Source organism: Tursiops truncatus, chromosome X (genome assembly GCF_011762595.2).
Source record: "Tursiops truncatus isolate mTurTru1 chromosome X, mTurTru1.mat.Y, whole genome shotgun sequence".
In the NCBI taxonomy this organism is placed as follows: domain Eukaryota; kingdom Metazoa; phylum Chordata; class Mammalia; order Artiodactyla; family Delphinidae; genus Tursiops; species Tursiops truncatus.
Genome location: NC_047055.1, coordinates 76074261 through 76091056, shown reverse-complemented (window position 1 = coordinate 76091056; position 16796 = coordinate 76074261). Strand labels below are relative to the sequence as shown.

General features: G+C 39.4%; 1 protein-coding gene across 7 annotated transcripts in view; it reads left to right on the top strand.

Moving 5' to 3' along the window:
- The window catches only part of OPHN1 (oligophrenin 1), a 615628-nt gene that overhangs the window by 182359 nt on the left and 416473 nt on the right, over positions 1-16796 (top strand). For all 7 annotated transcript variants that reach the window (XM_073799243.1, XM_073799242.1, XM_073799241.1 and 4 more), the window contains one exon: positions 10174-10269. In XM_073799243.1, coding sequence (XP_073655344.1) covers positions 10174-10269 — 96 coding nt within the window. The remainder of the gene's footprint in view (positions 1-10173; positions 10270-16796) is intronic.

The window sequence follows — 16796 nt, the reverse complement described above, 5'->3', positions numbered from 1 at the left end:
CATTTACATCTGAAAGACAGTAGGGCGAGATTTCCTTTAATTTCCAATTAAGTAAATACCAATTGATATAAAATTGAAAACCCAGGCTTTTAGGTCTGGATGGTTAACTCACATTCCTTAGCAAATTCCAGTGGATCCTGACTCAGATCCGGAAATTCTTTAGCCAAGGCTCTAGGTTCTGCTCAGGTCCATGATGTGTACATAAGCACCGAGGATGGCTCACCTCTCCCTGTAATAGGTTTCTCATTAAAGGGAGCTATAATCACTTCTGACTTTTTTATCTTCCTTTGCTGGGGAAGAGGGAGCAGCAGGAGGTGGAAGAGTTGGAAGAGAAAAAGAGATAGCATCTGGGCCAAGCAATTCTGATAGAAGAGGATACATGGGAGGAGCAGAGGGAGAGACAGAGTCAGAGACAGGGTGCTAGCAGCCTTTTTTAGTTCTGATATTGTTGCAAAAAGTTACTCTATCATTTCCTCTATTAGAAGCTTCTAGGTACCAATCAAAATAAGCATTCCATTCAGTCTGTTTGATCTTGTGGCAGGTTTTTTTTAACTGTGTGCGCAAAAATAGCAATTTTGGAATATCAGAAGAACCCAATTTGGCCATTTTAGGTTCAGATCTCCTTTAGTATAATTTCCCCAGTTAACTAGGTACTTGCAAGTATGAGCTCCGTACAGTGTTATACATGAATCTGTCTGGGGTGTTAGTCGGAGGCTGGTTTTCTGACGCCCCTTGTTTCTGTGTTTGAGAGATTCTATTTCCCATTTTAAGTTGAATTTGTCAGGGATAAAATTTACTAATGAAGTTGTGTGGTGGGCCAGTGTGCTGCTTGTGAGCTTGAGTCCTCTAGGTATCACCCTAGAGTTGTTTCAGTGCTTTTATGTGTCTCAGTGTCTCCGTTCAGTGGTCTAAGACCACTGGGTGCTCAGATTTCTGAATGGCCAATTCTTATCTGCAGCCCCTGGATGAGCAAGTGTTTTTTTTTTTATTTTTTAAAATTTTTGTGCGGTACGCGGGCCTCTCACTGTTGTGGCCTCTCCCGTTGCGGAGCACAGGCTCCCGACGCGCAGGCTCAGCGGCCATGGCTCACGAGCCCAGCCGCTCCACGGCATGTGGGATCCTCCCGGACCGGGGCACGAACCCGTGTCCCCTCCATCGGCAGGCGGACTCTCAACCACTGCGCCATCAGGGAAGCCCTAAGCAAGTGTTTTAATTAATGAGAGGGTTTCCCTATGGGACCACTGCATGATATGAGGCCTCTGCCTCCACCACTCCCGTAAATTTCTTAGTCGCCTGAGAAAGCTGTAACCGGCTGGGAGGAGTCTTGTCCCTTTTCTTTGGAGCATTGCTTTCATGTTATATCTTCATTTTTATCTTGACAAATTCTATTAAGGCAGCTGAACTGAGGAAAAGTGTCAGATCAGCCACTTACCTAACCACTCAGCCAAGACCACTCAGTCTCTTAAAACTAAGCAAACCCTGGTATCTTTCAACCAGCACCTCCCTCCCCAGTATCTTTCACCTGGGTGGGTATTCCCTGGTATCTTTCAGCTGCTCCCCCCACCCCAGCCCAGTATCTTTCAACTGGGCAGGGGTAGGTACCTGCTATATACCACCAAATAAAACTCAGGATGATCAACCAGCATTGAAGATCTGAGAACCAGGAAAGACGTACCCAAATTCGTCTGGACTCTCCAAGGAGCCCGACGGGTGCAAGGGGCCTCTGCTGGTACCAAGGCTTTGATTCCTCATAGAGTTCAGGTGAAGGAGAGAAGTCCACTCTGGGTCCCTTCGTGGTTGCCATAATTGTTGACAAAAAATGCACAACGTAAGGGTTGCAAGTTAAGTTTTATTCGGGGCAAAATGAGGACTGAAGCCTGGGAGACAGCATTTCAGATAGCTCTGAGAAACTGCTCTGAGGAGGCTAGAGGGGGGAGCCAGGTTATATAGAAGTTGTGCAACAAAAGGCAGGTAGACTAAACATCAAAAGATTATTGTTAATTAAAGAAAACCAGATATGTCAAGTTAAGGAATTTAGTGCTTTTTCTATTTATGGGAAGGTACAAGAGTCTGGGCTCACTGAAATCATTCCTTTGTTATGCACCTCAGCTATCTGGGGCAAGTTTTCACATCCTGAGTTTCCTCAGGGCTCACTGTAGAGAGTGGCTGCAGTCTTATGGCTGCTAGATGGCAGGTATTCTTTTTTTTTTTTTTTTTTTTTTAGCTGAAGGTACAATTTTTTTTTTTTAACATCTTTATTGGGGTATAATTGCTTTACAATGGTGTGTTAGTTTCTGCTTTATAACAAAGTGAATCAGTCATACATAAACATATGTTCCCATATGTCTTCCCTCATGCGTCTCCCTCCCTCCCACCCTCCCTATCCCACCCCTCCAGGCTGTCACAAAGCACCAAGCCAATATCCCTGTGCCATGCGGCTGCTTCCCACTAGCTATCTACCTTACTACGTTTGTTAGTGTGTATATGCCCATGACTCTCTCTCGCCCTGTCACGGCTCACCCTTCCCCCCTCCCCATAACCTCAAGTCCGTTCTCTAGGAGGTCTGCGTCTTTATTCCTGCTTTACCCCTAGGTTCTTCATGACATTTTTTTTCTTAAATTCCATATATATGTGTTAGCATACGGTATTTGTCTTTTTCTTTCTGACTTACTTCACTCTGTATGACAGACTCTAGGTCTATCCACCTCATTACAAATAGCTCAATTTCGTTTCTTTTTATGGCTGAGTAATATTCCATTGTATATATGTGCCACATCTTCTTTATCCATTCATCCGATGACGGGCACTTAGGTTGTTTCCATCTCCGGGCTATTGTAAATAGAGCTGCAATGAACATTTTGGTACATGACTCTTTTTGACTTTTGGTTTTCTCAGGGTATATGCCTAGTAGTGGGATTGCTGGGTCATATGGTAGTTCTATTTGTAGTTTTTTAAGGAACCTCCATACTGTTCTCCATAGTGGCTGAACCAATTCACATTCCCACCAGCAGTGCAAGAGGGTGCCCTTTTCTCCACACCCTCTCCAGCATTTATTGTTTCTAGATTTTTTGATGATGGCCATTCTGACTGGTGTGAGATGATATCTCATTGTAGTTTTGATTTGCATTGCTCTAATGATTAATGATGTTGAGCATTCTTTCATGTGTTTGTTGGCAGTCTGTATATCTTCTTTGGAGAAATGTCTATTTAGGTCTTCTGCCCATTTTTGGATTGGGTTGTTTGTTTTTTTGTTATTGAGCTGCATGAGCTGCTTGTAAATTTTGGAGATTAATCCTTTGTCGGTTGCTTCATTTGCAAATATTTTCTCCCATTCTGAGGGTTGTCTTTTGGTCTTGTTTATGGTTTCCTTTGCTGTGCAAAAGCTTTGAAGTTTCATTAGGTCCCATTTGTTTATTTTTGTTTTTATTTCCATGACTCTAGGAGGTGGGTCAGAAAGGATCTTGCTGTGATTTATGTCATAGAGTGTTCTGCCTATGTTTTCCTCTAAGAGTTTGATAGTTTCTGGCCTTACATTTAGGTCTTTAATCCATTTTGAGCTTATTTTTGTGTATGGTGTTAGGGAGTGATCTAATCTCATACTTTTACATGTACCTGTCCAGTTTTCCCAGCACCACTTATTGAAGAGGCTGTCCTTTCTCCACTGTACATTCCTGCTACCTTTATGAAAGATAAGGTGTCCATATGTGCATGGGTTTATCTCTGGGCTTTCTATCCTGTTCCATTGATCTATCTTTCTGTTTTTGTGCCAGTACCATACCGTCTTGATAACTGTAGCTTTGTAGTATAGTCTGAAGTCAGGGAGCCTGATTCCTCCAGTTCCTTCTTTCGTGCTCAAGATTGCTTTGGCTACTCGGGGTCTTTTGTGTTTCCATACAAATTGCAAAATTTTTTTTTCTAGTTCTGTGAAAAATGCCAGTGGTAGTTTGATAGGGATTGCATTGAATCTATAGATTGCTTTGGGTAGTAGAGTCATTTTCCCAATGTTGATTCTTCCAATCCAAGAACATGGTATATCTCTCCAGCTATTTGTATCATCTTTAATTTCTTTCATCAGTGTCTTATAATTTTCTGCATACAGGTCTTTTGTCTCCTTAGGTAGGTTTATTCCTAGATATTTTATTCTTTTTGTTGCAATGGTAAATGGGAGTGTTTTCTTGATTTCACTTTCAGATTTTTCATCATTAGTGTATAGGAATGCCAGAGATTTCTGTGCATTAATTTTGTATCCTGCCACTTTACCAAATTCATTGATTAGCTCTAGTAGTTTTCTGGTAGCATCTTTAGGATTCTCTATGTATCGGATCATGTCATCTGCAAACAGTGACAGTTTTACTTCTTTTCCAGTTTGGATTCTTTTATTTCTTTTACTTCTCTGATTGCTGTGGCTAAGACTTCCAAAACTATGTTGAATAATGTTGGTGAGAGTGTGCACTCTTGTCTTGTTCCTGATCTTAGAGGAAATGGTTTCAGTTTTTCACCATTGAGAATGACGTTGGCTGTGGGTTTGTCATATATGGCCTTTATTATGTTGTGTTTGGTTTCCTCTATGCCCAGTTTCTGGAGAGTTTTTATCACAAATGGGTATTGAAGTTTGTTGAAAGCTTTTTCTGCATCTACTGAGATTGTCATATGGCTTTTATCCTTCAGTTTGTTAATATGGTATTTCACATTGATTGATTTGTGTATATTGAAGAATCCTTGCATTCCAGGGGGAATCCCGTCTTGCTCATGGTATATGATTCTTTTAATGTGCTGTTGGATTCTGTTTGTTAGTATTTTGTTGAGGAGTTTTGCATCTATGTTTATCAGTGATATTGGCCTGTAATTTTCTTTTTTCATGACGTGTTTGTCTGGTTTTGGTATTGGTGTGATGGTGGCTTCAAAGCATGAGTTTGGGAGTGGTCCTCCCTTTCCTGTATTTTGGAAGTGTTTGAGAAGGATGGATATTAACTGTTCTTTAAATTTTTAATAGAATTTGTCTGTGAAGCCACCTGGTCCTCCACTTTTGTTTGTTGGAAGATTTTTAATCACAGTTTCAATTTCAGTGCTTTTGAGTGGTCTGTTTGTATTTTCGATTTCTTCCTGATTCAGTCTTGGAAGGTTTTGCTTTTCTAAGAATTTGTCCATTTCTTCCAGGTTGTCCATTTTATTGGCACATAGTTGCTTGTAGTAATCTCTCATGATCCTTTGTATTTCTGTGGTGTCATTTGTTACTTCTTTTTCATTTCAAATTCTGTTGATTTGAGTCTTCTCCCGTTTTACCCTGATGAATGCACCTAATGGTTTATCAATTTATTCATCTTCTCAAAGAACCAGCTTTTAGTTTTATTGATCTTTACTATTGATTCCTTGTACTATTTTTTTTTTTTTTTTTTTGGTACGCGGGCCTCTCACTGCTGTGGCCTCTCCCGTTGCAGAGCACAGGCTCTGGACGCGCAGGGTCAGCGGCCATGGCTCACGGGCCCAGCCACTCCATGGCATGTGGGATCCTCCCGGACCAGGGCACAAACCTGCGTCCTCCGCATCGGCAGGCGGACTCTCAACCACTGCGCCACCAGGGAAGCCCTCCTTGTATTTTTTAACTACAGAAGGTTTAATTGGCTCTTTTAAAAATATCTCCAACACTCTATTTTTATTTTTTATTTGGTGACACATCATTCTTATTCTCTCCTTTAGTTATTAGGCATGGTTTAGTTTAATTCTTTGAACATATTTAAAATAGCTAATTCAAAATCTTTTTTTTTTGAAAGTCCAGTGTCTGGGCTTCCTCCTGAATAGTTTCTATCGATAACCTGTTTTTTTTCTTGAGTATGGGGCAGTATTCTCTGTGTGACTCCTAATTTCTTGTTCAAAAGGGTACATTTAGAAAAATATAATGTGACAACTCTGAAGATTAGATTCTGTCTCCCTCCCAGGGTTTGTTATAAGTGACTCTTATTGTTCTTTGTTTTTTGACCTCCTGGACTATATCTGTCTTAAAGTCTGTACTTTTTGTTGTGTGAAGACACTGAAGTCTTTGATAGCTTAGCTTAGTGTTCTGCTGATGATTGGACAGTGATTTTATTAAACAATTTTAACCAGTAAGTCTCCCAGCTTTTGCTGAAAGGCTTTGTGTGTGTTTTAAGGCATGCCTTCAACATTTGGGCAGTAAATTTACAATGCTGCCTTACCATTCTCTCCTTGCTTGTACAGGGCCTCAAATTCAGGCAGAAGAGAGAGATTAAGGCCTTTTCAAGTCTTCTGTGGGCAAACACACAACCCAGAGTGTGCATACATTTCTTTGCATGTATGTGTCTTTCTAGATTTCTTGGAATAGTTTTCAGCTTTGCAAAGACCCCTATGAGTATGTCTTTCTCTAATTTGTCATTCTTTTTTTTTCTTAGCAGGTGTTTTGTTCAGCCACTTTATAAGTCCAGTTTGTACATCACTTCAGGTCACCACAATCTTAAACAATTTCAGATGATTGTTTTTGTAAATGCTCCAATGGCAGCATAGTTTACACAGAATGAACTTTGCATTAAGAGAAGCAAAGACAAACTCTAAGAATGGAGCTTTCTGTACCTGTCAGACTGGACAAATAGTAATCATTCTCTGAGAGTGGGGCCTTGTGAACCTCCAGCTCAGTTCTGCCCTCTCCAGTGGCTGCTAAACTGTTGGTTTTCATAGATACTGTAGTTGTGAGACTGTTGGTTTTTAGCGTTATTGCAGAGATTGCAGAGCTGGAAAGAAGGTGATTTGATTAGAATAACTTAATATATCACAAAATTCACTGTTTTTATGAAGAGTCACTCTTTTGTCTTGAATATACAACCCTTAGATTGTTAAGCTTTAGTTAATTTATATAGTACTTGTGAGATAGATATATATATATATATATATATATATATATATATATATATATATATATGAGACAAAATACTTGGATCCAGAATATATAAAGAAATTTTATAGCTCAATAATAAGAAAATAAACAACTCAATCATAAAACAAGCAAAAATTTGAACAGACCCTTTGTAAGAAAAATTATTACAAATGTCCGATAAGTACATGATAAGATACTCAGCACCATTAGTCATCAGGAAAATGCAAATTAAAACTATAGTGAAATACCACTACACACCCATTAGAATGGCTAAAATTAAAAGTAAGAAGTAAATAACCAGATGCTGGAAAGTATGTGGATCAACTGAAATTCTCATACATTGTTGATAAGAATACAAAATGGTACAATGGCTTTGGAAGACAGTTTAACCTTTTCTTATATAGTTTAATATACATTTAGCAACTAACTGTAAAACACATTCATTGAGCTCCTAGGGTGCACTCCTTGGGAGAAGTGAAAACATATGTCTCAGAAAGAATTTTACATGAGTGTTTATAGCAGTTTTTATTCATAATAGTGAAAGGCTAGAAACATCACAAAAGTCCGTGAATAGATGAATGAATGAATTATGGTATATTTACACAATAGGATACTACTTAGTAACAAAAAGAATGAATTACTGATTCATGAATTACCAAGACATCCTGCAGACTTAAATAAGTTGGAAATAAAAGAGGATATTCCGTATGATTCTGTAGAAAACTATAATGATAGAAACCAAATTGGGATCTATATAATATGAATTAGTTAACTAATCGATCCCGTTTATATTCTGCCTCATTCCCTGGAAGCTTCAATTGCCTAAAAGGCACTATCCAACTACATTCTAAAATGAGCTAGGAAAAGATGAGGGAAAAACATCATAGAAGACACACGAATAAATAAGAAGGTGATTGAGGGAGAACTGACAAAGATAGCTTGAAAAATTATGAGATAGTGGCCTTGTGGGTGGGGGTGGGGCAGTATCAAGGAGGATATAAGGATGAATTTACATGGTTTCGAGTGGTGCAGCGAATTTTAGGACGATAAAGAAATAAATGTCCCATCCATGATAAGCATTTCTAGGTTATGTGTTGATTCTTTGTAGTCAGGAAGTCACCCAACACATTAATCTAAACTATATGTCTTTCCTGGCATTTCCCTCAGTACAGAGGCCAAATAAATGAGACCTTCTTTCCATGAAGAGCTGTTAATTTGTGTTTGTATTTTTGTGCATGTGATTTGCTTCATGGTCTCATTTTTTGGGTTTGTTTATAAGGTGAGGATAGTAATACCTACCTTTAGGTACTTGGGAAGAGTAAATGAAAAGTGTTTGTGCAAAGTCCTTCATAAACATTTTCAAGCTCTGTGCAGATGTAAGGTAGTGTTTTGAAGTCCAAGAAATCTGGAGAAGAGTGTTGGTGCAAATAATGAGAAAGGGAATGAATATAACTCCTTTCTCACTCCATGCCTTTACTTACAAAATACTATAAATGTTGAAAATCATAATATTTGTGGTTTCTAAAATGTTCATATAATTCTAAATGAGGAGTGATTTATAACTGTACCTTGCTCAGCTCAATTTACGAAATCCTGGTATTTGTGAAAGGACAGTACAATGAATATCATATATAATTTCCCTGAGTAAAACAGAGCACATGGGAAACTCTGGCCTTGCATTTTTTTTGCTGCTGGCCAAAGAGGCCAGAGAAAAGTTTTCCAGATATGGAGGCAGTTTTGTGTTCTCTTTGCTGATGAAATGTGGAAGGCAGGGTGTGCATGCTCCTCTCACATTTATATGGCCTGATTTGAAGTGGAAAATGTGATTCTAAAATGTGGAAATTTGAAAACAAATGGTAACCTGGTCTGCAGTCTCCAATCTCTGTAAAGTATTATTATTATTGTTGTTATTATTGCCAATTATGTGTTCAGAGGGTCAAGGATCTAAATACTAAAAATAAGTACTCCTGAAAATGGGACATAGGCAAGAAGGTAATAAAATTCTTGGCATGTTTATCTGCTCCAGACAAATGCCTAAGCATGTTTTATTGTTTTTAACCATGATAGCCTAACCATGATAACTTTTCATTGAAAGGACTGTTGTTTGCATTGTCTCCCTTTCTGTTAGAGTGAGAGCAGAAACTTTCAGTAGCTTGTATATCTGATAGATATGAAGGTGGAGGATGATGAAGCTAAGGAGTGAAAGAAGAAATAGGAAAAGGGGGCCAAAAATTACCAAGAAGCTTGATCTTTCGTAGAATATGGTCTTAATGTGTTACTTTAGTTGGTGACAGCAGTCCTCCTCAAACTCTAAAGAGCATATGAATCCCCTAGGGATTATATAAAAATGCAGTTTCTGATTTTGTAGGTCTGGGGTGTGACCTGGGAATGTGTATTTCTATCAAGCTCCCAGGTGATGATGATACTGCTGGCCTGAGAACCACTCTTGGCATAGCAAGATTGGAGGTTTGGCTGGATATACCGGTGAATGTCATATTTTAAAAATTTCAATAAGGATAATTTGTCAAAAGCGTAGCTAATTATGATTTAATTTTATATCATCATTAAACTTCTGTGTAATAAAATTCAAAATCATTGACCAAAAATAAAAACATCTGTCTGGCCATACCACCCTCAATTTTTCATCAATTATCTCCTTATTTTAGGTCCCTTAGTGCATACTCTGTGAGCAAGTTAAATTTGTCCCTCTGCCAGATAGTATCTTAACCCAGGCTGCCATCTGGTTAATGTGTAAAATGTCCAGCTGTTACTACCTATGTTGTCATGGGAAATGCCCTAGAGATGCAGACAGACCACCGGGCTTCTAGTTACAGCTCTTCCAGATAGCTCTGGAACCTGGAGCTATTTTTTTCTTTGTACAATTATTGTGGATATTTCTTTGGTAGAGGTAAGAAAACGTCTAGTCCATTGTCCATAATAGGCACTCAATAAAGCTTAAGGAGACTCTCTTAGGAGTACAACTAAGTAGCTTTAGGTCTTACAGGCTTTGGGTAGAACAGGTCATATAGGACAGGGATTGAATATAAAACATGTACCATGACTTAAACAAAGGACTTCACTAAGCTGCCCTACTTCATCTTTAATGTGTGGTTTTAGTTGCTCAAATTTTCTACTGAAGGTCTGGTCTTTGGTTTAACGTCTTGCAATGCAACTTGCTACCTGCTAGGAGCACTTGCCTTTGTTTTTCTCCTGTCTGCTCTAACAGAGATGAGGAAATCAGACAAAAGGCAGCAGTATTGACCATTTCTCCTGTTACCCTTCCTTTACAGATTACTCCTCTGCTGTTCAGAAATTTTCCCAAACGTTGCAGTCCTTTCAGTTTGATTTCATTGGAGACACTCTGACTGATGACGAGATTAACATTGGTAAGTCTTCAGCTACATATGGCCATGTGCCTCTCATAGCAGGTCTGAGAAAAAGCAGCTTCCTTGGTCTGTGGGTATAGAAAACTTGGGCATCTTTAATCCCTGTTGTCCCCTGTTGTGCCAAGCTCCTGGGAGGCTGCTTAAGAAACATAAAGAAACATTGCCTTGTAGTCCCATTTCCTACTTACACAAAAGCAATCAAAAGATATCCCTTAAACCTCCACTGAGGTCTTTGACTCTGTCTGCAGGGGAATTTTTCTTTAAAGAATCTAACACACGAAAATAGATGTTTTTGTGAAGGATAAAGAGTGATTTTTTTTTGTTTTTTTTCGCAAAATAATTTAGAGTAAGGTTCTTCTAAGGAACAAATTCCCCGAGAAAGTTTAAAATTAGCATTTATATATGTACAGCTTTTAAGGCAACAGGAGATTTGGCATCTCTCTTTGGGAGCTGAACTTAATAACTCGCTTTGTGAGCTGCATGATGTTGGACAAGATATTTCCTCTCTCTGAGCCTTAGTCTTGTCCTCTGTAAAATGTGGTTAATATTTATCTCTCAAGGATGTTACAATTAGGAGATTGAACAGTGGAAGTAAGAACTTTGTGTTTGTTATGAAGTTAATTATGGCCCTTGGGCCAATCTTCTCTGCCACATTTTTTTGTAAATAAAGTTTTGTTGGAACACAGACTTAACTGACACACAGTTAAATATTGTCTGTGGGTGATTTTGTAGTACAACGGCAGCATTGAGTAGTAGTGGCAGAGACTGCATGACTTTCAAAGCCTCAAATATTTGCCCTCTGGCCATTGAAAAAAAAAGTTTGGTAACCACTGAGTTAATTGTCGTGGTCCGAAGGTGCATTGGAAAAGAATTTCCAGACACAGGGCAGAATGTAAAGAAGGTAGAATTTATTAGAGGGAAAGGTCGCTGCCAGAACGGCAGCCCGACTTCCTAGTAGTCTGGGAGAATCGAGCCGGAACATGTGCTATTGATTAGTTTTTATAGCCAGAAAACAAAGGAATGGTCCGAGGTGAAAATTTCATTTACTTATTGGTCGAGGCACATATACCTTCCTTCTATAGGGTGCGAGTGAGGCAGGGCATATGCCTTTCCTTATTTGGGACAGGTCCAGTTGCCCAGGTGGGCGTCGCCCAGGTGGGCTCAGGAATTTTGTAACCATCCTGACCTGGTGGGGAGGGAGACTAAGAGTCGGGTAGGGGGTGTAACGCTGAAACTTTTTCAGGCAGGGTTGTCCTTTGTCCTTGAAGCACCATTGTCCTTGCAGTACCACATTAAAGAGTTAGTGTAAAGCATTTGCTAGATGAGAGCACAGAAATAGTGTGAACGATCTAATGTCACCAAAACAATTATATTTATGAGCCCAAGAACTAAAATATAAAATGTACTATTATTATATTAAATGCTCTTTGCAGTAAATATGAATAATATATAAAAATATAAAGTTACCTGTAATAATAAGATATTTCAGCACAGAAGCAATGTATTGGATGTATTGGCGTATTGTCTTTTAACTCTCTTTTGTACATGTATCTGTTTTGTGTATGTGTAATTTAGTTCATACTAAATACATAATTTTATCTAATTTCAACCTAACATTTCATCAAGTATTTTCTCATGTCATTTAAAAATTTTCATAAGCTTCATTGCATGGGACAAGGACATTGTTTTGTTCATTACTATTTCCCTAGCATGTAGAGGAGTACCTAGCATATAGTAGATGCTCAATACATGTTTGTTGAATGAATGAGTAATGGATGCATTTGAGTTTCATTATTATAGGAGCTATACTTTATATACTCTTCAACTGTTGTTAGAAATTTAACTTTTTTCCAATTTTTCATGTTTATAAATCATACTGCAATGAGTATTTTTATGAGGTTGATGACTAATGTTTTGGATAAATGTGGCAGTGTAACTAGTGAGGCAGACATTTGCATTTGGATTATTTCTTTATTCACTCCACTTCATTCTACTTCTGCAAATCTGTCTTGGTCTAAGGGCATGGCTTATTTAAAAGTTAATATTGTGAGAGTCAGATAGTCCAAGTTTGAACTCTAGCTTTGCAGCTTATTAGCTGTGTAATCTTGGAAAGTGACTTCACCTCTCTAAGTGTTACATTTCTCATCTGTAATATGGGGATGAGGTGATCAATGCCATGTGTGCACAGTGCCTAAATAAATGTTAGCTATTTAATCATTATTATTATTTTAATCATTATTACTAATATAAGGTTTTGTTACTTTGTACCTTGCAATGGACTGAATGTTTTTGTGTCTTCCACAAATTCATACGTTGAAATTCTAACCTCCAATGTGACGGTATTAGGAGGTGGGGCCTTTGGGAGGTAATTAGGTCATGAAGGTGGAGCCCTCATGGATGGGATTAGTACCCTTATAAAAGAGACTCCAGAAAGCTCTCTCACCCTCTTTCCATCATGTGAGGATACAGTGAGAAGTTGGAAGTCTGCAACCTGGAAGAAAGCTCTCAGGAGAACCTGACCTTGATCTCAGACTTCTAGCCTCCAGAACTGTGCAAAATAAATTTCTGTTGTTTATAAGCCGCACAGTCTATGGTATTTTGCTATAGTGTCCTGAACTCAGTTAAACACGAATTGGTACTGAGAAGTCCGGGGTGCTGCTATAACAAACACCTAAAAATGTGGAAGTGGCTTTGGAACTGGGTAATGGGCAGAAGCTGAAAGAATTTTGAGGTGCATGACAGAGAAAGTCTAGATTGCTGTGAATGGAATTTTAAAGGTGATTCTGGCAAGAGCTCTGAAAGAAGAAAGAGTGGTAGGGAAAGCTTCAGTCTTCTTGGAGAATACCTAAGTAATCATGGACAGAATATTGGTAGAAATATAGATGGTAGAGTCCATTTTGAGGAGGTCTCAGACAGAGAGGAGGAACATGTTATGGGACAATGGAGAAAGGTGATCCTTGTTATAGAGAGGCAAATAATTAGGCTGCACTGTTTGTGTTCTAGTGTTTTTTTGGAAGGTGAAACTTGCAAGCAATGAAATTGGATATTTGGCTAATGTGGTTTCTAAGCAAGTGTTAAAGGAGTGGCTTGGTTTACCCTGACTGCTTATACTAAAATGTCAGAGGAGAGAAATGAAGAGAAGGTGAAATTTTTAAGCAAAAAGGAACCAGAACTTAAAGATTCATCCATATTACAAAAAATGAGAAAGTGTATTTGGAAGAAAGCACTAAAGGTATGGTAGACGTACCATTTGATAAGGAGATTAATGTGGGTGTGAACCATGGATTTAATCAAGTATCTCAACAAAAGCTAGGAATAAAGATGGGATTATACCAGCAGAAACACTGCCAGCTAGGACTAAAGGAAACAGAGAAAACAAGACAAAATGAAGGAAAACTTATTAGATCCTATAGGACCAGACCATAGAGCAATGTGAACCTGCACTATTCTTCTTCAAAACAAGGGAAGAAGGACCCTGAAGGTGATTCAGAGATCATCAGGGCTGCCACTCCCACCCCAGGTGTAGGGGTACGGCCACTCTGCAGAATCCTGAGGATACACACAAACCTCTCTCCCCATGCCTCTTCCAGACAGAGAACCAAAATGTGTGGGGCCACTGCAGAGAGCCACAGTGTGGGCAGCCCTCCACCAAACTGTGGGGGTGATGTTGCTACTCCAGTGGGTCCAGAAGGCTAGACTGCTGCCACAGTGGGTCTAGAAAGCAGAGCATCAAGCCAAAGAGCATTGTTCTCAAGACTTAAGATCATATGGAACTTGCCTTGCTAGATTTTGGGCTTGCTTGGGACCTATCGTTCCTTCCTTCTTTCTTTTTGGAGTGGGAATGTCTGTCTTATGCATGTCCCATCATTGTATTTTGGAAGCACATAAGTTGTTTGTTTTCACAAGTTCACAGCTAGAGAGGAATTTTGCCTCAGTATAATTTGTACCTTGAGTCTCACCCATATTTGATTTAGATATTTAGATGAAATTTTGGACTCTAGACCTAAAAGTTGATACTGGAATGAGTTGACTTGTAGGGCTGTTGGGATGGAATTAATATATTTTACATGTGAGAAGGACATGAATTTTATGGAGCAGGGGATGGAATGCAACAGACTGAATGTTTGTATCTCCCCCAAATTCATGTTAAAAGCCAATCCCCAAAGTGATGGTGCCAGGAGGTGGAGCCTTTGGGAAGCAGATAGATCATGAGGGTAGAACCCTCATGAATGGTTTTAGTGCCCTCATGAAAGGGACCCCAGAGAGCTCTCTAGCCCTCTTTCCATCATGTTAGGATACAGCAAGAAATCAGCAGTCTATAAGCTGAAAGAGGGCATGCTCCAGAACCCAACCATGCTGGCACTCTGATATTGGACTTCCAGCCTCCAGAACTGTGAGAAATTTCTATTGTTTATACATGACCCAATCTATGGTATTTTATTATAGCATCCCAAACTAAACATATTTCTTTCTTAAAAATAACTACTACTTGCCTATCAATTGGTAACCTTGAAGACTGCAGATGCATGGTATGTGGAATTTCATAAATATGTCTTTTTTCTACTAAAAAAATGTCAGACTAGGCTTCCCTGGTGGTGCAGTGGTTGAGAGTCCGTCTGCCGATGCAGGGGATGCGGGTTCGTGCCCCGGTCCGGGAAGATCCCACATGCCGCGGAACAGCTAGGCCCGTGAGCCATGGCTGCTGAGGCTGTGTGTCCGGAGCCTGTGCTCCACAACGGGAGAGGCCACAACAGTGAAAGGCCCGCATACCGCAAAAACAAAAACAAAAAAAGTCAGACTTTGAACATGTGCCCATTTTCCCTAAAGCCAACCAACAGATCTGAGATGTGTCCCATATCTTCTTTTATGTTGAACTTTGTGCTTCAACTCTCTCACCCCTCTGAAACCCACCATAATTGTCAACTAGTACCAGCAGCATAAAAGAGTGTGTGAGCTTGAGCATAATGGCTTATAAACAAAAATAAAAATGACCCCCTGGTGCTGCCAGGTTCTTGTTGATGTCTGCTGGCTGTGACACATTTGCTTCTTAATGTATGCTTTACAGTAACCCTTTGACTCAGTTATCATTTGCCTGCCAATTCCAGAAACTCCTAGTTATCATCTGACCATTGCTTTTAGTGATGCTGACTCATAAACTAATGTTTATTGATGGGGACTGAAAAGAGATTTTGAGAATTTCAATGGCCTGTCATAGTCATTGGCTTTGTTGATTTTGTCATTTTGAAAGCTGGGACGTGTGGTGTTAGTGAGGCGAACAACCGATGCTCCACCGGCTGAGGCTGAAGCTCCTTAGAGGCTCTGAGAAGCAATCTTGGAGATCCTACTGGGAGGCTATTGTTGGGAAAGAACAGTTGCTTTGGAAGTGGAAAGAACAGAGTGTGCCATGCCCTCCAATTGCCAGTACTACTGGCCCTTCTGTTTCACTGGAAAAACTGGTAAAGGTACAGTTAGGATGGAATTTTGGGCTGAGCTTTTAGATTTCACATTACATGTGAAGAGGGCCTTGCAGTTCTCCCCATAATAGATTTTTCATGGTTGCTGCAAGAGGTAATCAGTAGCATTAACCCCATTGTAGATTCCAGTTGTGTAACAGAGATGGTAGTGATTCCTAGGGGATGTAAGGGAAAGCCTGAAGCTTCTCTGAAGAGTTCCTTCCCTTGATGGTCAGCTCTTGGACCTCACAGTCTGTGTACAACAGAGACAAGTGGGAGGAAGTATCTCACTGCCCTGACCATGACATTTGTCACTGCTTTAGAGTGCGACATCTGTGCTTTCAATTAGCATTGCCTGGCCTTTTCTCTACCTCTATGGCCCAGTAACAAAAGGAAATGACAAGTGTTTAGGTAGTGTTGTATCTCCTTCAGATTTGAGTTTTATTTATTGGCTATGAGATCTTGGCAAAATTACTTGAGCTTGTTGGGTCTCTGTTTTCCTCATTTGTAAAGTAGGCAGTATAACCTACTTCCCAGGATTGTGAGGAGTAAATCAGATAAATACATGTATACATGTATCAGAGGGTGTATATAAATCATTTGTCTCAATTCCTGGTGATCCTACTAGGAAGGTGGTAGAACCTAATTTTTGGAGAAAGCTGTTAGTTTGAAACTATATTTCCCGAGTTAACTACAAGAGGAAAATGTAAAATGAGATGTCAGTGTTTACAGGGATCTAGTTCAGTTATTCCTAATATAGCTTTGTATCAGAATTACCTGGAGAGCTTGTTGATCCAGAGTCTCAGGACCCGTGTTAGGTGAAATGAATCAGTTTGCTTGTTTATGCCTGGAGAAAGAAAATGCAGTGATTTTAAATCTCAGACTGCAAATCAAATTTCTAGTCTAGTCATCAACATATTTGAAGAAACTCCTTTGTGGACCAAGCAGATTGATTTAAGGTCAAACTTGCAGGTAGAAAGTTCCATGAGCCACCCATTACTGCTTTATAGGAGCAGAGGACTCAGGTAAAATTCTACATTATCTATTACCCCAGCCCCCACACTTTTATTCAAC